This window comes from Elgaria multicarinata, chromosome 5 (assembly GCF_023053635.1).
Source record: "Elgaria multicarinata webbii isolate HBS135686 ecotype San Diego chromosome 5, rElgMul1.1.pri, whole genome shotgun sequence".
Lineage (NCBI taxonomy): Eukaryota > Metazoa > Chordata > Lepidosauria > Squamata > Anguidae > Elgaria > Elgaria multicarinata.
The window spans coordinates 28,556,228-28,577,574 of NC_086175.1; the positions used below are offsets into that span (position 1 = coordinate 28,556,228).

General features: G+C 40.0%; 1 protein-coding gene across 2 annotated transcripts; it reads left to right on the forward strand.

Annotated features, from left to right (window-relative positions):
• Positions 1-560: 560 nt before the first annotated feature.
• SLITRK6 (SLIT and NTRK like family member 6) lies at positions 561-12,257 on the forward strand. Of its 2 annotated transcripts, none has more exons than XM_063126067.1 (2): positions 561-763; positions 8,259-12,257. In XM_063126067.1, the coding sequence occupies exon 2, from the start codon at positions 8,269-8,271 to the stop codon at positions 10,795-10,797; it is 2,529 nt and encodes an 842-aa protein (XP_062982137.1). In that variant the 5' UTR covers positions 561-763; positions 8,259-8,268; the 3' UTR covers positions 10,798-12,257. The 2 variants fall into 2 exon arrangements, with proteins under 2 accessions (XP_062982137.1, XP_062982138.1); XM_063126068.1 differs by lacking the exon at positions 561-763 and adding an exon at positions 6,667-6,711.
• The last annotated feature ends 9,090 nt before the right edge of the window (positions 12,258-21,347 follow it).

Below are 21,347 nucleotides of genomic sequence, written 5' to 3' on the forward strand. Positions count from 1 at the left end.
GGAGGTGAGATAATTTGGAGGAGGAGGAGCTGAGCTTTCCTAAGGTGGAGCTGTATCTTGCATTAAATGACACTGGCAGATTAAAGCCCTGTGATGGGGAAGGGCTTAAAAGCTCAGTCAAAAGCCAAGAAGTCTCTTTATTTACGCCTACCTCCCAGCCTCTGGCAATCTGACTAATAACAAACCGAGCTAACAAGAAAGACTAAAAGGAAGGAAGAGAGAAGTGGGGGGAGGGAGACCGAGAGACCATCGCGGCAGCTTGGCTGGATCCTTAAAAAAGAAAGGAAGAACGAAAGAAAGGAATACGTGTCTTGCAAAACCAGGAGTGATCAGTTTGAGTCCTGCTGAGCGTCTGGTTTATTTACTGCATCCCGAAGCAGGCAAATGGTTAACTTACATGCAGAAAGTCAGCCTAGCTGTGAAGTCTGCTGTGAATTTTAATTGAGGGAAAGGCATAACTGTTTACAGGATGGTGTAGTGGGCTCTCTTTCTCGCTCTTTTCCCCCAACCCTTCCTCAATTTTTATATATAGATATCTATATCTATATCTCTATATAAATATATATAGTCAAATGGTCCGGACTGCTTTTGATCCAGGATTTTAACTTCAAAGAACTGCAGCTACACACTTGAGCTCCTGTAAAGTGAGACTTAAACGCGAGGAAGAGAAAGTGGCCATCTCGGGATAACAGGAATCGGAATTATATCTGTACAGCTATTCTTTGCGTTACCGAGCTTGTCAGTGGGTGTAGCTGCTGTACAGGTAAGGATACTTTCACAATTACCTTGCTTTTTTTGCTCCTTGCTTTATTTGAGCGTCTTAGGTACTGATTATGTGTTTCTCCTTCTGCACTGTTCTTTGTCATTCTTCTCAGTTCTTGTCAGGTAGCAGCGTGTAATTATTTGCTCTAAACTTACAGAATGACAAGGATTGCATAGCTCCTGGTGGTGTCTTTTTCACGGATGATTTTTCGGAGATCATAGTCGGCAGTAAAAGCATAGGTTTGGAGTGGGATTTGGAATGACAGAAAAGGACTTAAAAATAACACGATTCCTTTTTTTCTTTTGTTTTCTTTTTTCTTTTTTTGAAGTACGATAATCAACTATAATTGCTCGCAGAATTTGACAAGTGAGCACAGAGTCTGCTGGATATTCATATGACCCTTTCTTAACCTGAGGCTTTGGACATCACCAGTCTCCAGTTTCTAACAAGGGAATAAACACTAATTGAAACAAGAAAGGCATTTGACTTTTTGTTTAAAAACAGATGGATATATTGCCTTTTATACATATGAAGACTTGCCTTAGGGGCACTCAGTCAGTATTCCTGCAAGTACAACGTTTGTACAAAATCCGCCCAAGTACGAGAAACTCTGGGGTTCTGTATATCCCCCCCCCCTTCTCAAAATGGAACCATTTACTGAAGGGAGTTTTTTCTATGGAAATAAAACAATATAAATGTAATGCATTAACTAAAGAATGTAAAATAATGGGTAGCTACAAGGGAAACGTCTCTGTTACTGTCAATATTAAGTGTGATATTGTCTTCAAATCATCACTTGGAATGTGTCCACATTCATTGCGGTTATCATATGAGGTTAACTGCCCTAGCGGGGTGGGCTTGGGGTGTCCATGTTTGGTGGGGTAGAAGTTTGAAAATATATAAATAATAGCATGGTTCCTCCAAACAGACTTCCTTTTAAAGCACTTGTATTAATAGTGGCTCTGGAAGGAATGAAGGGAGCGAAAGACCAAATGTAAAGGACAGTAAATGGTAGTCTTCCAGTACTAAACAGAAGCTCCCAGCATCTTTCTGCAGGGACAGAGGGAGGTACAGTCCCTGTGTTTCAGACTCTCATACTTTTGCAGTGTGCAAAAGTATGAGAGTGGTTAAAAGGGGAATGCTTTCCGGTTGTTACAAATACTTTTGAACTTCCAAGTTTGACAAAGGTAAGTGGAAGGCTTTCATCTTCAGATATGCAACGTGTCCTTCAATGCAACATGCACTTTATATTAATGTATGTTGATTTGTTTCTCTTAATTTTGCCCAAGGACTTTCCAGTATGTTAGGAAAGCCCTCTTTGCTTACCAGAAGAGCAGTTAAGAGAACATAACAGTTGAATTAATGATCCAATCACTTTGCCGCAGACAAGTGTTTACCGGGAGCTTTATTTGTGAAATTAAGTTCTCAGAAACAAAGTCTTGGGCATTAAAAGTAAATGTGTTCTACTTCACTGGCTGTAAAGTACTGGTCTACATGCTGTGTCTTGCCAACCAGTCTGCAGGAGGAAAAAAAAATCAAGTTAGCTATTTACAGTCTAGGTCCTAGACTCTAGAATTACACCAGGGTAAGCAACTTTGTTTGCTTATTCTAAAAGATTATAATTTATTTTTTTATCCCTGTGTAAAAATGGTCATCACACTTGTAGGCCCGTTCAAAAGACTGGTAAGCAGGGATGCTTTTATTTAAACCAACTGAAGCTTCAATGCTATATTTACTCTTACCTGGGAATAAGCCCCATTGAACTCAGTAGGACTTTCTACTGACTAGACATGCATAGGATTGCACTGTGAGTACCATTGATAGCTATGGAACTAATCGAGCTCATACTCACATTCTTTGGCTAATTGCCTATGTATTGAAGCTGACCATCATGAGGAATAGTAACAATCTACTTTCTTCATATTATTATTATTATTATTTATTTTAGTCTGATCCTATACCTGTTTACTCAGTAAGTCTCACTGTGTTAATCAGGGCTAACTCCTAAGTAAGTGCATCATCATTGCAGAGTAATATAAGAACCTTGGAAAAGCCCTGCTAGATCAGAAGTGTTCATATAGTCCAGGATCCTGGATCCTCTTGTGGTCAACCAGATGCCTCTGGGAAGCCCCAAAGCCAAGACTTGAAGGCAATAGCCATCTCCTGCTCTGGTTCCCCAAGATCTTTCATGGTGCTTTATAGGACTTTCTGGAATATATCTTTCCATAGCACGTTAGTTTAAATTCTGCAAAAAGGTCTGTTGCAAAACCTGCCCCATGAATGGCACAAACAACCTAAATGGATGCACGGAAGTAATGCAGAAATCCACAACACTTGAAAACATGATGCTTTGATACATGGTTCAAATTCTGAACTTGTGAGTACATGGCAATACACAAATGCTTCCCGGGGTGGAGTTTCTTTTTAAAAAACTTCCATATAAAACACCTTTCCAGCTGGTTGCATGCTGGGCTGTTTCTTTAAGACAAATTAGGTGTGTTCAGTTAAAACTGCAACCCCTTACAATGGACTACAACCCATGACAATGGACAAGCTTCACTGATATCAATTACAACACTCCACTGGGGCTGCAACCCAGGTACACCTACTAGGAAGTAAGTCCCATTGAAGTCAGTGGAACTTAGTTCTGAATAAACATGTATAGGATTGCACAGTCTTTTGACTATTGCTGCCTGCTTCATAATAAGTAGTTTACTAAAAGGAAGGAAAAAAAGGTTTCCATTAAATGTGTTTCAAATAACCATTTCCCAAAGTAGGAATTCTTCCTTTGAAAATATGGAGCTATGTACATTGCAAACCAATAATGACCACATGTGAAACAGAGAGAGACACTAAAATGTGACCTAGTAAACATACATACAGATAAGCAATTAATATGTGATCATAAGTTAAATGATAAAGAACCACATCAATGCAGAAGTTAATTTTCCACATTTAAAAATGTTTATCTGCAAGGAGATATTGCTCACCAGTCCTCATTTCTAAAACCAGGTTTCTTTACAGTGCAATCCTGTACATGTCTACGAAAAAGTAAATCATATTGATCACATTTTAAAGGGGTTTACTGCCAGGTATATAAGTATAGGATTTCATCCTTAAAAATATTATACAGTTTTCATTATAAGGGCAACAGCATTGACCACACACACATTGCAGTTCTATGCCAAATTCATCTTGGAGTGGAGTCAGTCATGTTGATAAAAATGCCTAACATGTCCAGATCTCATTGTCCTAATCCTAGATATACCTAAAATTTAAATATACCCAAACAGTTGAAGGGCAAAAGTAAAAAGGAACAAGATAGGCCCCACAACAAAATGTTGCAGTGTATACTTGGTGTGCATGTATTACCTGAGCCTGTGGCTGAAAAAGCAACAAAGGGTAGCTCAAAAGATCCTGCTCTAACATAAAGGTCTTACTAAATATGCAAAAATGTATACATGCATATTCAGTTTAGTTTTTGAATGTTTAAAAGCAATACCAGTCTTTATGCAATTCAATGGGGCAGGAACCTTCTGTGTGCCACTGAGCGCTGGATTTGGCCTGGGAGGAGGTCTTTGGGGGACAATTTCAAGAGGTTGACTTTTGTTTCAACTAGATTGGTATGGGGGATTTTTCAGTTGGAATCCAAACAAATCTCATCCCCTCTTCTGTAGCATTCAATATTAATAGTGAACTACACTGACATAAGCTGCTATCTCTCAGCACAATTTCCTCACACACACACTGCAACAGGGCTATAACTGTGAACTATTCTGCAAGTTTGTATAAAATCTCAATCCAACCTGCAACATGAGGATAAAAGCCATACAGAGTTCAGCTTCAGCTCAACCTGCAATAGGAGCATAAGACCTCTAGACGACACTGCAGGTTTATGGAAAACTACTTGGATCCTGACCAGCAGAATTCCTGTTTGCTACACTGCAGGGATGTCATAGGCCACTGTCTCCCCACCACAGCCCCTTCCAACCTGCAATATGGAGGTCTCATCTACACCAAGCAGGATATAGCACTATGAAAGTGGTATGAAAGCAGTATACAAAAGGCAGGAGCCACATTATTATTATTATTATTATTATTATTATTATTATTATTATTAATAATAATAATAATAATAATAATCATTTATATACTGCCCCATAGCCAAAACTCTCTGGGAGGTTTACAAAAGTTAAAAACAGTGAACATTAAAAAGTATACCAAATTTTAAACTATCAAAACCATAAAAACCACAGTATAAAAACAACGGTATTGCTTTATAGCAGTATTGAAGTGCACTGGCAACTGTTGGGGTCCATTGACACATACCATATACTGTTTTCATACCACTATATCCTGCTTAGTGTGGCTCCTGCCTTTTATATACTGCTTTCATACTGCAATATCCTGCTTGGTGTAGATGAGGCTGGAGACAATGAACTGCATTTGATGTGGAATTTGCATTAGCATTGGGGGGTTTTGTTTTTTGTTTTTTTAAATGTTTCACATTAAATAAGGGCTAAGTCAAAAAGGGTAGGAACTTTCCTCTTTGCACCTTCCTTTTTTCTTTTTCTTTCCTGTGACCCCAAAATCCAATCCCAGCTACATTAAAATCTTGATTTCTTTATTGATTTCTCTGGGCAGCTTTCACCTAGGGATGTTGGAAGAATCCATCCAGAGGGGGCAAGTTCACCAGCCTTTCATCAGCTCAGCCCCTTGGACTTCAGCTTGTTTCGCTCTGAGCTACCCTGACTCAATCTGCACTGAGTTGGGCAAGCTCACAGATTTTCTGGTGGTTTCCGCCCCTCCCCCCGCCACCATAAATAGAAACTGTGGCCATAATTTGTACAAATTACGCAAATTGTGGCTGTAATTTGTCCAACTTTCTATTTATGGGGGTGGGTGGGTCCTGAAAAAGTTTCCAGATTTTGGGGAAAGCCTCCAGTTTGGCTTGTGAATGCAAGCCAAACTGGGAAGGCAATGGGAATCTCAATGATGCACATCTCTACTTTTACTTGGAGACCTTTAAAAGTAGCTTCTCAGTTTGAGCCAGGAAATAACCTATCCAGACAAGGAGATGCTTCTCTGAGCATTTTATATATCTATGTTTCTCATCCTCACTCTCCTTTGCTTGTTGCTCTTGGAGGAGGAAAGTGCATAAAACTACAGACACAATGCTATAAACGCCCACCTTCTACTCTCTTCCTCAAGCCCTCTATATTCCTGGCCTTATCTCTCAGCTGGCCTCTCTTGTCGGTCTGCCAGCTTATCAGCGACATTTTGAAACCTTCTGGGCTGCTGTGTCCATGCCCTCCTCTTCACCAGCCACTTCCTTCCTTCCTGCCAGCCAGCTGATTTAATTTCCACCTCTTCCAGGTTTTGTTTCCCAACAGACTCAATGATTCAATGTTTTGTGGCTCTAGTGAGCATGCTCAGTGTCATTGGGATGTTTGGAGTCCCCCCCCCCCCACTTTTCTTGGTGTTTTTTTTTAAAGACATTTTATATTTCTGCACACCTTGTGGTTCTCTCAAGCCTGTTGATGCCTCTCTTGTGTGTGAGATGGTGGCATTTTGGATACATATGGAAGTCACAAATAGAAAAATAGCTACTTTAGAAGAGGCTGAGGCTGCAATCCTGTACACACTTACCAGGAATAAGTCCTATTGAATTCATTGGGATCTATTTCTAAGTAGACATGTATAGGATTGCACTGTGAGTGTCAGTTATATGTCAATATTGATATCTTTTTGCCTTTTAGGTGACTTGTGCTTTATATTTAGGCACTGAGATGAGATAATAAAGGATCTTGCACAGCTCATCATAGTAGAAAACCTTCCTATGATCAATAGGCAGCAGAATGGCAAACTACACTAAGAATGTATACATAGAATACGTTATTTAAACCAAGACGGGACTTTCTGCCTTCACCTTGTGATGAGAAATCTAGGTAAGCCCACAAGGCAGGGAGCATGGTTCTCAGCATGAGACCCACTGCACTGTGTATTTTCCTTCCGTTGTACCAGAACTGGCAGAATTCTGAAATTACATGGGGGAAGCTTATTGTGCGTTCCCTTTCCAAATGAGTGCCATTGCTCCTAGAAAAAGGGGCAATGCTGGCATCCCAGGGAATAAAATTCTAGGCTTTCCCCATGTGATTTTGGACTTCTGATATTACTGCCACATGATATTCCTGCATTGAGCAGGGGGTTGGACTCGATGGCCTTGTAGGCCCCTTCCAACTCTGCTATTCTATGATTCTATGCTGCAGTAACCGCATGTCATAAAAGTACTGCCAGAAAATATCCTTATAGCTTTGCCAGATGCATGGCGGACCAATAGCAAGCTACATGTTAATATACTCAAGGTGCAGGTTTTAACCTATAAAGCCTTACATAGCTTAGGACCACAATAATTCACAGTACTTTATTCATGTTTGTGAATCTCTACTGAAAGGTGACTGAAAAATGCCATTTTTAGGTAGACACAGGAATCACATAAATCCATCCAAATTGATGTTTATATATAAATCTTTTCTCTGCTACATTTTTTTCTCTTTATCCTAAATTTGTCCAATATAGTGTTACAACTCAAATGTTACTATCCTAAAAGTTACATCACTTAATCATTAGAAAGTTTGGAATTCACACTGACATTGTTGGGGGCAGCATTCCTCCTTTATCCTTTTACCTGAATTTACAAATAGGTTTCAGCCACTGATTAAATAAATAACAGCATTTCTGTGCTCTGCTACGCCACGGGTTCTCACTTCTCAATTGGATACCTCAGTTTTGAGGACTTTCTTTTACAGTAAGAAAAGGAACCCTTGCATTCCACAGAGCCACGATGACCAATTTGTTAAGCCTAAAGGACTTATTTTTTATTTTATTTTACCAATGATAGTAGCTAAACCCTACTAGAAGCATTTCAACCTTTTAGAGTGGGGAAAAAACAAAACAAAATCTGGGAAATGACCAACCAACTGGAAGTTAAGGGGCCATATTAGGACTTCAGGGGGGTCTTGATTTTGCCCCTGGTCCTGAGGTTCCCCACACCTACTGTATTGTTTCAATGGATAGGACTTGTTCTTTCAGTGGCTGGTTTGTATAGTGAAGATTTACACACACACTCTCCAAACTTGAGATGATGATATCCAGATGACAACAACCATGGCCCAGAGGACCTTCTCTTCTCCTGCTCCCAGACTATGGAATGGCCTGCTGGGAAAGATTCATCAACTTAATAGTCTTTCCAAATTTAAGAAAGCCATAATGACTGATCTCTTCTGGCAGACCTACCCAGTTGAATTTTAAGATGCATTTTAATAATGTATTAGTTTTATATGTTTTTAATCAGTTTTATGTATTTTATGGTTTTTTATATTTGGTGTTGTTTCCCACCTCAATCCAGAGGGAGAGGCGGGTAAGAAATACATTATTATTATTATTATTATTATTATTATTATTATTATTATTATATTTTTATTGTATTTTACAGAAGCTGTCAGATGACCATGAATCTCTGGATAATTACGTTAAGTTTGATGGGGGTTGCTTGTGATGTGCTACAATTCGAACCAGCTTTACCTTCAACCATTGGTTCTTGTCAGGTGCTGTGTTCTTGTGAAGAAAAGGATGGAACCTTTATGATAAACTGTGAAGAAAGAGGCATCAAGGAGGTATCTCAAGTACATGTTCCACCATCCCGGCCTTTCCACCTTAGTCTTCTAAACAACAGTTTGACCATGCTACACATGAATGATTTCTCCAGCTTTATCAATGCTCTCTCTCTCCACCTTGGATTTAACTATATTGTAGACATTGAACCAGGAGCATTTAATGGGCTAAGTCTACTGAAGCAGCTTCATATCAATCACAACTCTTTAGAAGTACTTAAAGAGGACACATTTCATGGGCTGGAGAACTTGGAATTCCTTCAAGCAGACAACAATTTCATCACAATAATTGAATCAAGTGCCTTCAGCAAGCTCAACAGGCTTAAGGTGCTCATTTTAAATGATAATGCCATTGAGTTTCTTCCTCCCAATGTATTTCGCTTTGTGCCATTAACTCACTTGGATCTTCGTGGAAACCAGCTGCAAACTCTACCTTATGTTGGCTTTTTAGAACATATCGGTAGAATTTTAGATCTTCAGCTGGAAGATAACAAATGGCTCTGTAATTGTGACCTTCTGGAGTTAAAGAGTTGGTTAGAAAACATGCCTCCCCAGTCTATAATAGGTGATGTTGTATGCCACAGCCCCCCCATATTGAAAGGTAACATTTTAAGTAGATTAAAACAGGAATCACTCTGTCCCACTCACCCTACAAATGACCTTGACTCCCCATCAGGGTCATTGCCGTTAGTGGTTACCACATCAATAAGTGATGGTCACTACTCAACCAAGGTGATACCTATTTTTAAAGCTCCTACTAAGGAATCCGGTTTAACACTTCATGTAACAAAGCCAGCTACTCTGCTTCCTGGAATATATTGTCCTGTCCCCTGTCAGTGCACTAGCCTTACCCTTTCAGGGATTTTAATGCAATGCATGGAACAAAACATTGAAAGCCTGTCGGATTTAGGGCCTCCCCCTCCAAATCCGAAAAAGCTTATTCTAGCAGGAAATATAATTCAGACTTTACTGAAATCAGACCTGGTAGACTATGGTAGTCTAGAAATGCTTCACTTGGGAAACAATCGTATTGAAGTCCTAGAAGAAGGATCCTTTATAAATCTCACCAGACTGCAGAAATTATATCTCAATGGCAATCATCTCACCAAACTGAGTCGCAATTTGTTTTTAGGCTTGCAACATGTTGAGTATTTGTATCTTGAATATAATGCCATCAAGGAGATCTTACCAGGGACATTTAATCCAATGCCTAAACTTAAGGTCCTCTTCTTAAATAATAACCTTCTGCAGACTTTGCCACCCCATATTTTTTCTGGAGTTCCTCTCGCCAGGCTAAATCTGAAAACCAACCAGTTCTCACATTTGCCCATAGGGAATGTCTTAGATGATCTAGATCTACTAATACAAATTGAGCTGGAAGAAAACCCTTGGGATTGTACTTGTGACTCAGTTGGGCTGCAGCAATGGATACAAAAGCTGAATAGAAATGCAATGACAGGTGAAATTTTATGTACATCTCCGAGGCATTTAGCTAAAAAGGAACTGAGAACTCTGAATAGTGACATGTTATGTCCAGGCTTAATCAACAGCCCAGCCCTCCCAACTCATGCTAGTTTCATAATAGTCACAACATCACCAACCACTGCCAACACAGCAGACACCATTCTGCGATCAATCACCGATGCCATCCCTCTTTCTGTTTTAATCCTGGGGCTTTTGGTTATGTTTATACTTGTCATTTTTTGCGCAGCTGGCATTGTTGTCCTCGTTCTCCATCGACGGAGAAGATACAAAAAGAAGCAGGCAGATGAACAGCTGCGGGACAACAGCCCGGTACAGCTTCAGTACAGCATGTATGGTCACAAAACAACACACCACACCACTGAGCGCCCTGCCACAACCTTGTATGAACAGCGTATGATCAGCCCCATGGTTCAAGTGTATCGAAGTCCATCCTTCAGTCCCAAATTTGCAGACCATCAAGAGGAGAGGAACAACAAGGATGGAAATGATTCTAAACACCTTCGCAGAAGTCTCTTAGAAAGGGAGAACTCCTCCCCTCTGACAGGGTCAAATGTTAAATACAAAGCTACGGACCAATCAGCTGAGTTCCTGTCCTTCCAGGATGCAAGCTCTTTGTATAGGAACATTCTTGAAAAAGAGAGAGAACTTCAGCAACTAGGGATAACTGAGTATCTACGGAAAAACATTGCCCAGCTACACCCTGATATGGAAGTACATTATCCAGGAGCTCATGAAGAGTTCAAGCTGATGGAGAAACTTATGTACTCCAGACCGAGAAAGGTTTTATTAGAACAGACTAAAAATGAGTATTTTGAGCTCAAGGCCAACCTGCATGCAGAACCTGATTACCTGGAAGTCTTGGAACAGCAAACATAAAGCAACCCTCCCCCTTTGGAAGGACTAGTACTATCTTAACTTGGAACTTTGTAAATAAAAGTGCCTTATAATAATGTGTCATCAATCAGAACTTTAAGCACAGCAGTCATCCGAGTAAAAATAAACTCTCAGGGATAACTGTGTGAAGAAGCCATGGGAAAGTTTGCAGGCTATATGTGTCACCCCCCACATTAAATGTGAACTGTGTGTGACTGGATTCTGGAGGAAATTTAGTTTGCATCGCCATATTCCTCCAGACCTGCATGGCAATCCCTCATTCTTTCGCTAAAAACAAGATTAAAACATTTGTTACTTCAATTCCCTTTTTAAATCTGCATTTACAGTACATTTTCTTAGAAGTTATCTGTATACCTAGTTAAAACAGGCTAGTGTATATTGGTTAGGGATTGGTCCCCACATATGAACATTACCTACAGATTGCACATGACATTGCCACATAATAAATACAAGAGAAAATTATATGATTTTTTAAAATGTATTTAATTGTGTGCACCTAGGTTCTGCCAATACATAAGTACCTTTTGTTTGGAATGTTATTTATCAGAAAATTGGTTAGAATGTGTGGATGGAGGGAAAAAACTGTATACATGTTTTATCCAGGAATTTAAAAGACATAAAACCTTTTTGCCACTTTCCCTGTCTGGCGATTTTAGTCACATGTTGGACAATCTTCAATATAATGCTGCTATAGACTCCTGTGCACCATTAGTTCGACACTTATATCTGGGAAATTTGGAAAGCTACTGAGAATTTATTGTAAATATATTCTTAAACCAATGAGTTGGATGTTTTGTTTTTGTATTTATATGATTGACTTCTATTATGATGGTGGATATTCCAGAGAAAACATCAGTTTGTCATGGCCAGTAAATTACACATGCAAGAACTTATTTGTGCATCTGTGCAAATACACATGCAAACCAGGAGAAAAATAAGCAATGAGTATAAGTATTTGTGTATCTGCATTTGCCACAACTATATAGCAAAAGAACTCTTTAAATGGTCTGGTTTAAACATGACATCAGATATGTAATAAAAACTACATACCCTTACATATGTCGTGTTTGCGGCTAGCCGTATTTCTGTTTAGAGTCACCGGAATATATGCATACAGCATTAGAACACCAGGGATTCTTCTCATCTGGGTATATGCCATCCTGACATGTTAATGCTGAACATGTAGGTGTCAGTGACCATGTGATCCTATGAATGTCTTCTCAGAAATAAGCCCTATTGAGTTCCTCCATGGGTAAGTGTGTATAGGATTGCGGTCTAAATTTAAATATGATGTTTTCTTTTTCATACCCAATGGGATATTTAATCTGGGCCTCAGATATGGCCTAAGTCATAAGAAAGCTGACATGAAAGTAAGTTCCTTGGAGCCATTTCACACATTGCACTTCATCAGACCCAGGTTTACTGCCAGCTGCACTCTCAAGGAAGAGTTATAACCAATTCTGGATCTTTTGATGGGTGTTTCTGTATTTTCAGACACATATTTGTTGCACTCACTCACAATTAGCATTTTTAGGTGTCCACTTAAAAATAAAAAAATTCCTTAGGTGTATACCTGAAAAAATAATGATGCACGCAGCTTGATAAATGTTCTGTAAGAAATCATGAGGAGGTACTGCTAAAGGAGATTCTTGGGATCAAGGTGACGTGAAGCATGACAGCTTTATTTTACTACAAAGCTTAATTATGTTTATATGAATTATTTATTCTGTACAGTTTGTATCTTTTAAAAGTTCACAATGACTATTATTATTCTTGGGTGCCTTTCAAGTCAATCAAAGAACTTCTCGCTATAAATAAGAAGATGACAATAAAGGGATTGCTTTAAAAAAATTGCCTTCCTTTCTGAAAAGTTCCCTAAAAAAGGGGGAAAAAAAGACATTGGCAAGATCTGCATGCCCAAGTTCAGATCCATTCAGAAATCAAATGGGAGGTTTCTGTCCATTGTCATGCATACAGAAGCATCTTGTTCTGGGTGCAAGAAGGCAGTTTAATACCCGTGCATGAATGACACAGTGCCAAATTGTTAATCTGACCTGCATTTCCCCTCCTATTTAAGGCAATCTTTTGTGAACTGGCAACACTTGATAGATACCCCTGTTCTGTTCTTAATGGCTCCAACTATTTAAGGCTGAATTGATTTAACTATGTTTGTCTACGTAATGCACACACATACACAGATGAACTGATGTATTCATATTCAAGAAAATTAAGCTTCCACAGGTTTGCTTACAAAGTAACTGGCTTAGAGGTAATTTCTCTACAACCTCTTGACCTTCTAAAGAAACAGCCTCTCTGGAAGCAAAGTAAAGGAACTGTTTGCATCAGATACTTCATTCATGCCAGTTGGTGCAATGCTGTCCACAAAATGGAGACTATGGTATTATATCCGCTCTGCTGCTTGATTGAACTACTCTCTTAATTCTTGCATTGGTGCTTCATTATCACAGTCAAAATGATGAGCTCCCAGGAATGAATACAGAGAAAACAAAACAGTGTATCTTGTGATCCCCTTCATGATGGTATGATGTAGCAGGGGTGGGGGACCTGTTCCAACCCCAAGATCAAATCATTTTTCACAGACGCTCTTGGGGGCCACATTGAAATAGTCAGTATAGCTGAAGGCAAAGGGCCATAGGCAAAAATACAAAAAAGAGGTGAGGCTAAATATGCAAAAAGGGGGAAAATGAAATAGCTTATTGTGTCTTAAGGTTTTTACTGCAAAGCCTTAGGAGAAGTTTTTCATGCTTTTTGACTGGGGTAAATACTGCACAAAACCAGGGAAATCTCCCAAAATTTGGTGTCAGGGTAAAGGAAGTGGATGTAGGAGAATGGCGCGTGGCCATCTGGGAAACCTCAGAGGCAGGTTGGGAAACCAGGAGGGCTGGATTTGGGCCCTGTGTGCTCAGCTACACCAAGCAGGATATTCCACTATGAAAGCAGCATATCAAAGGCAGGAGCCACACGACTGCTTTATAGCAGTATTAAAGTGCACTGCAGGATCTACACTACTGCTTTACAGTGGTACTGAAGTGCACTGACAACTGTTGGGGCCCATGACACATCTACACTAAGCAGGATATAGCACTATGACAGTGATATGAAAGTGGTATATGGTATGTGTCATGGGCCCTAACAGTTGTCAGTGCACTTAAATACCGCTATAAAGTAGTAGTGTTGTGCCTTCCTTTTATATACCACTTTCATAGTGGAATGTCCTGCTTGGTGTAGATGAGCCCTGTGTCTGAGGTTACCCACCCCTGTGATACAGGTTAAATACATGCCAAATTTACCATAGAGGTGCCTGTGAAATACTGCCCCCTGTGTTGAGTTCTCCAAATATAGTTAGAAGTAATTGTGTTGTGCGGCGGTGTCATCATAGCTTATCCCAAATGAATCAGGAATGGTTAAACAGTGCGGTGGAGGACCCTACTTGATAAGTACTTCTAAATATTTCAGCACTGGAATAGAGAACTTGCTATATAGATGGTGGTTGTTGTGTTATTTCCCTAGAAAATGTGTTCAAGCCTTCAAAATTGGTTTAGAAAAATTAACCAGTTTATAACAACAACAACAACAGGTTGATGAAATGGTAATTTGTACTAACCCTATTGAATTCAGTGAAAATTACTTCTGAATAAACATTCATGGTATGCTTAGGGGTGGGAGAACCAGGGATGCTTAAATTCACTGAGATTCTTTGAACTCCACTGTTCTCATTTGTAATCTGTTTATGTTTACTTCCAAATGGGAAAAATACACATTTCCATACACCCCCAAAAGTGCACATTTTCCCTCCATTGACTAAAGCATGAAACCATGTAAGCATTTTAAAGACCACATTTTCCAAAACATGCATTTTTCAAAAGTGATAACAAGTTCAGGAATTTGCAAACTTTTCTCAATAAAATGCACTCTTGTTCACATTCAAGATTACAAATGGAACAAGTTCCAATGATTTGCAAACTGAAATTCACGTACAACCCTAATTGTGCTGAATGGCTGCAAGCCTGAATGTACTGACCAGGAGGTAAGTGACAATGAACACAGTGGGACTTACTTCAGATTAAAGATATTTAGGATTGTGTTATCCATATGGGAATGTGGTGCCTTTTTGATGCATTCATACACATATGTGAAAACACCCTATTTTTTTTCTTCACATCTTCAGTTGTTTTATATACTACATATATAATCCTAACTACTATGAAGATTGCTTTGACCCTAAATAAAGGAAACCCATTCCCAATTGGCCATTGATGCGTAAGAAGCTCCTTAGGGTAAATGTCTGGGCTGATGATAGCTATCTTTATGTATTCTTATAAAATAGGATTAAGACTGAATCATACTCAGAATTCCTTCTAAGGGCTTGCACAGGCAATCTTTTACAAAGAAGTGGAGATATTTTTATTTATTTCTGCTGCCTGTTGGTCACTGCTAAAATAATTTTCCTGGTAATTGTTATAAGATAATATCTGAGAGATAGTTTAGATATTATATTTATCACAGAGATTGATACCTCTTCACTTCCTTAAACTAGTTTTCCTGATGGAGTGCTCTTGCACTTAACTCATCAATGATATGCATGGTATACTGCCATGTCTGGCCATGAATTCAAATCAGGTAGCCGGAAACCCAAAGAGTTTAGGCAAAGGGTGGGGGTGGGAAGCTAAAGGACACCAATCAGTCCTTCAGTTTTTCAAAATATACATGGGATGGAGAAGAGAGAATGACATGTTACAAGTTTGTGCTGGGACAAGAGAAAACTGATGTGGAATGAAAAGGGAGGCAGCTGCATAAGGCCATAACAAGAACAAAGAGGAGAGCAGACAAGTGGGGGAGAACCATTCACCTTACACCAGGGAAAGGGAAGCTCAGGCCCGCAGGCTGCATGATTCTTTGGCTGTTATCTCCAATTGGCAATAAGAGAACATTTAAAGACAACTGATCTTTAAATACCCTACAAAGAAACTAGCTCTTGCAGAAGGCAAGCCCCGCGCCCAACCCCATGAGTTCCACTATAACCAGGCTAGCTCCATTATGAAACAAGTGTGTTGATAGGGTGCTGTTGCACATGCCTACTGTAATGTACCTTCTCTCTTACTCTTCTGTTCCTTGGTAAAATTGGCTGATGGAAAGAATATTGGCTGGTGGAAAGGCATCTAGAAGCCACAGGGGGGTTATTTTTTAGAGTGATGGAACTCATCTTAGATAATATTTTCCTCCAGGCAACCATTACAGATTCCATGAAATACGTAGAAAAATAATATGTACTTAACACATTGCAACAGTGTATAAGCTTCATGTGCAAGAAAAATCTATTAGCAGAACATTGGTATTTCCTATATAACCTATGTTGCATATATTTATTCATGGCAATTCTCATCATCAAATCCAAGGTGACTTTGGAAACACCCACAGATCTGCCATGATTGATCATGGCCTGTACAAAATACTCTGAAGGTTCTAGATTCATAAAGACATGCAATCCATCTTGTCTGGATGACGTAATGTACAGCCTGTTAATTGATAATTCCATAAAAATCTTATGTTTGATTATTTCCTCAAATTATACTTGACCTTCATCACGTGCTCAATTTCATGTCGTCCAGTTTTACACACGGACTATGCAATCTTATACAATTATGCCAGGTAGAGAGGTATACTGCTTCTGCCTTAGTGGAACAGCTGATGTATCCTATACATTCTTTGCCAGGGAGGGAAGAGGAGAGTCCCAAAGTATGTAAAAATTGAAGACACCATCTCCCTCTAGGGAACTCCCACCAAATTTCACTCCCTGAGACAAAGGCTCAGGACCCATTCAGAAAAAGAAAGGCCCACCCTTGTTAGGCAGCCAAGGGAAGAGCACAGGATAGACAAGACACACTGGCAGAAGTATCCTCTGTTGGCCCACTGCATAGGGTAGGAGGTTGGGAAGCAGCAAATAGGGTTTCAAGACCCACCAGGCAGGAGAGAGGAAATGCCTCCATTCAACTTTTGCATACCTGGCAAAAACAGTCATATGAGGGACAAAAGAAAGAACCTTCCCGGGTCTCAAACTGGAAACACCACCAAGCACCTTCACTAGTGGAACATCACTAGTTGCGCAGTATTGTGCCAGCGTATCTGAGATGTTCCACAGACATATGTGTCACGGCAGTGATGGGACTCATGTTCCACAATCATAGTGCATCTTCTGACATATTCTGCCATCCCTCACCCTACACACCTCAAAAATAGGATTGCTGTGTTAATATAAAAGTTTCTTTTTTTCAGGACAAGATGTGGGTATGACAGGGTTAAGGTGGGAGGGAGGAATCTCATACTGTGTGCGTGATAATGTACAATATGAAAGATATTATGGTAGACATTTGTAAACAAGAAAAAAAAAATTGTAATGTCTGGGTCCAATCACATTAGATCAATATTCTCCTCTTTCTGTCAAAAGGGAAGTAGAATATATCCAACCACATAGTTAACAATCCTGGGTTGTTGTTATTTTTATATAAATTATGTGTCTGTGTATATTTCATCTGACAGACAAGATATTTTTCTGGGTTTTTTTTAGGGAATGAGCTATATCCTAGCAAATCATTTTGAACTGTGATTAAAGCTGAGAGCATACAACAGTTTAAACACTAACCTCTCAAATTCCACCGCAGTTTGCATCTATAAACAAAGGAAATAAATTTCAAGCCTCACCCAGTGAAACTTAAATAAAATATTTTTTAAAAAAAAGGATAAAAAAAATCCCACAGGTATTGTCTCTTGTGTTAATCCTGGGAGAAGCAAAAAGATTAAACAAAGTAAGGCTACCTCACCAATTGGCCACCCATGGACTAAAGCCAAAGTAATTTTATCTGGCATCTGACAGCCTAGCCAAATTGTAATCAGGATGTGGTAAAATGTTTGCATACCATTTCTTTCTTTAAAAAAAAAAAAAGTGAAAGAAATAGAGACAGTCCATACTTCCTGATATGGGAATGTTTCCATGGCTGGATGTTCACTACTGCTATAAAGCACTTTAAAGCGCTTTATAACAGTTTTGACAACAGGATATGGAGTGTGTCCTGGGTCCCAACAGTTGTCAAAACTGTTACAAAGCGCATTAAAATGCTTTAAAGCAGTAGTGTAGATCCTGCCCATGACTCATTGGGATATGTGTCTTTATACATGCCTGCAACCTTTTCCATGCTCAAGGAATAATCCCTTCTTGAACATGAATGACAGGGGAGAATTAGTTCTAGTGCTGGGGGATGATTTTACCTCTATGGCCCTGACTCTGGAGAACTAGCTGCTGTCAGCCTGCTGGAGCTGGACTAGCCATTAGCATGTTTACCAGAATACACAGGAGCACAACTTGAGGAATGTTACTCTGGATAATGGAGAGTCCTCATAAGTTACTCAAGAGAAGTTAACAGAAAGAAGGCCAGCACATTTCCAGAAAGGGAAGCTTTATTTGTAAGGAGTGACAGGTGGGAGAAAAATGCAAAACGCAAGGCAAATTAATGGAGGCTTGTTCTAGAAAGGAGGTTGAAGGTGATCGATATGGAGAGAGGGAAATGAAGTGGCAGAGAGCCAAGTGTGGCTGTGTGGTGATGCTTCAGAATAAAGGCAAGAGGTTGAAGCTAGAGAGAGAATGTGAGCACAGAAAAAAACAGGGGCAATAGATGGAGCTATATTATATAGCTATCCGTTTTTTATGATCTGTCTGAAAACACACCAAGGTTCCTCAGTGTCAGGGTGAATACAAAAGAAGATTAAAAGAGCAGGTGTGCCTGGGACACAGCAGTGTTTTACCAGGCAAGGATTATGAGATAAAGGAGTGCAGAGACTAGTGCTCAGAGCTGGACGTTCCAAGAGACTATCAGGGCACGTGTGCCTGGAAAACTGCTTTCCTCAAATCACACTGAATTCAGGGGTATAAGATCAGTTATAGTCTTATAAAAGTCTGAAACTAACAAAAGATATGGTGGCGACTAGAAAGAAGATTTCTAGGTGAACAAAAGAGGAAGAGTCTAGATTGTCCTTCTTGACAAAAGGAGAAGCTTGAAGCTAAGTGGGTGTTTGCCAGTCCTATGAAATGGCTCTAAATAACCAATTAATATGTGGCAGGTCTAAAGATGGGAAGGTGGGGGGTTGGACACAGGGAAATCTGGGGGGAAATTGTATGTTTTCTTCCATTTTCTTTTTTAAAATGTCCCTCGTGGGGAGGGAAACGGAAGAGGTCCCCCCCATTTTTCTGTCTCCACAACCACTATTTTTTTCTGGGGCCCTCCCCGCAGACTTTCACATCTCTAGGCAAAGTGGTGGCTTCATTAAATTAGCAAGTGGAAAATATTTGGCTTCAATACATCCAAGAGCTTCTTTTCATATCAAGCAGGGATGAACTGATCTGTTAATTTTGAACTCACTGAGATTGTAGGGTTTTTCTTTTTTTCTTTTAGGTCAAACTTGTTCTGTTCCATGTCTGCATGAGTTTGCGTTTTTGTTTTTGTTTTTTTTGTTTTTTAAAAAAATCTTGTGTGCATTTTCATATTGTACACATTAATACATGCATTTTATATGCACTTTTAAGCACATATATTTTTTTCAATTAATGAAATGCTGTTTTCAACACATTTTCCTCAAATTTACGTATATTTGGGCAACATGCCCTACATCAGAGAACTTGCAGAAAAGCTAAATTTGGCTTGTTCCCCATCTTGTTTGCAACCTGTTTTTTTGTGCACTTTGAACAGGAAAAATGTGCATTTTTCAAAAGTGTGCATTCCCCCATTGACTAAACAGTTTAAAAAAATAAGTGTATGCATTTTCAAAACTTTGCACTTCTTAAAATAAATATTTCTTAAGGTGTGCAGTTTGTAAAATCCATGTTCTTTTGAACAATTGGCAAGTCTGGGCATTTGCCAATGTTTTTAGAGAACATGTGCTCCCATTCTCATTCAGGGTTGCGAATGAGGTATTTTCAAGTGATTTCTGAACCAACAAAAACATCTCATTCATCCCTAAAATGGACACAGTGTGATTCAACAGGATGGGCTTCATAGTGAGTGGTGATTTGAAGATACATCTTCCTTGTCCAAGGGCATGTCTACACCTAAGGGTGTAGAGGGAGGGAGGGGGAGGATCATGGACTTACCTGCTTCTGCGATCCTCCCCAGTGTATTGATGGCTGCACAACGTCCCAGAAGGGAAGAGGGATGTTGCGGGTGCCATCCCCCCCCGAATGGAGATGGAGTGCAATTGTGCTCTAACGCATGTAAGTTTTTTTTTAAAAAAACAAAACTTTGAAATGTTCCCCCATCCACCCCTGCTGGACATGGACTGCCCCCGCACAGCTCTGTGCCCATTTTAAGAGCCCCACTACTTGGAGGAAGGAAGGGAGAAGCTGGGAGCGGGAGCCAACACTGCCACAGTCCTTGGTATGGTCCCAGGACTGTTGGCAAATCGGGATAACCGAAGTCTCAGTTATTCCAGGAAAGTGGAGGGGTCATCACTGCTTACCCACGGGATCCCCTGTGTGTCATTTGGATACACAGGTATGATCTAGGGATGGCCCCAGGTCCAACTCTACACTATACAGGTTGTCATTACATCTCTTTTTGTATGTAACCTGCATGGAAAATTTTCTTTAGGTATTTATGCTTGGTAATTGAGAAAATTATGTACACTAGTTTCTGGGGAACATGAGTTTGTGTGTGTGGTGGTTTCGTGTCTCTCTAACCGCCCGTTCTTTCGATGAAAAGCAAATGATGAAGCTTGCTAAGTAATCCACAAAGTTTTTATTAAACAACAAATGTCTCGTCTACCTGAATAAAGTTTACCTCTTAGAAACGACCCCTGAGGCAACACTATGCAAACTAAGCAAGACGGTCCATTCAAGAAGAGAAAGAAGTTACTTCTCAAATGCCTGTAACTTCAAAGCCCCTGGTCCGGTGGTCGGTTCTGGCATAATCTCTTTGACTTTCTCATGGCTTCTTTTCACGCTGTGTGTTTCAGCTTCTGGTGGATTCTAGCATCAGTTAGTGTTACGGAACGCTCGCCACCGGAAGCACCCTCACTCCCCCCTGAGTCTGTAGGAGTTGGCCTTGAGGAGATAAGCTCTGGAGAGGGCTGACTTCCAGCTGGTGAATCGCCCGTGAGAGCTTTCTCTCCCACTGATACAGGCTGGCTAGTGTCTGGCGCTGCCTCCTCTATTTCCGAATCTGATTCTGATTGATTACCTGAAACACCTTCTTCCGAAACAGGAGCAGTAGGGTTAGACCTGATACCTCGTGCTGCTGCTGCTGCTGCTGCTGTACTTATGTCCTGCTTTGGGGTTTCCCATGGGCAGGTAGTTGGCCACTGCCTGAACAGAATGCTGGACTAGATGTACCCTTGGTCTGATCCAGTAGGGCTCTTCTTATGTTCATATGTTATCGTGCTAATTTTTTATAAACATTGTACCAACGTGGAGGAGGCTGGCCATCCCAGGTTCAATGTGCTGGGGTGTAGAGATGTGCATAGAAGCA

Bases quoted from the DNA above. Each gene is read 5' to 3' on its own strand.
- SLITRK6 (XM_063126067.1), top strand. From the start codon at position 8,269: ATGACCATGAATCTCTGGATAATTACGTTAAGTTTGATGGGGGTTGCT.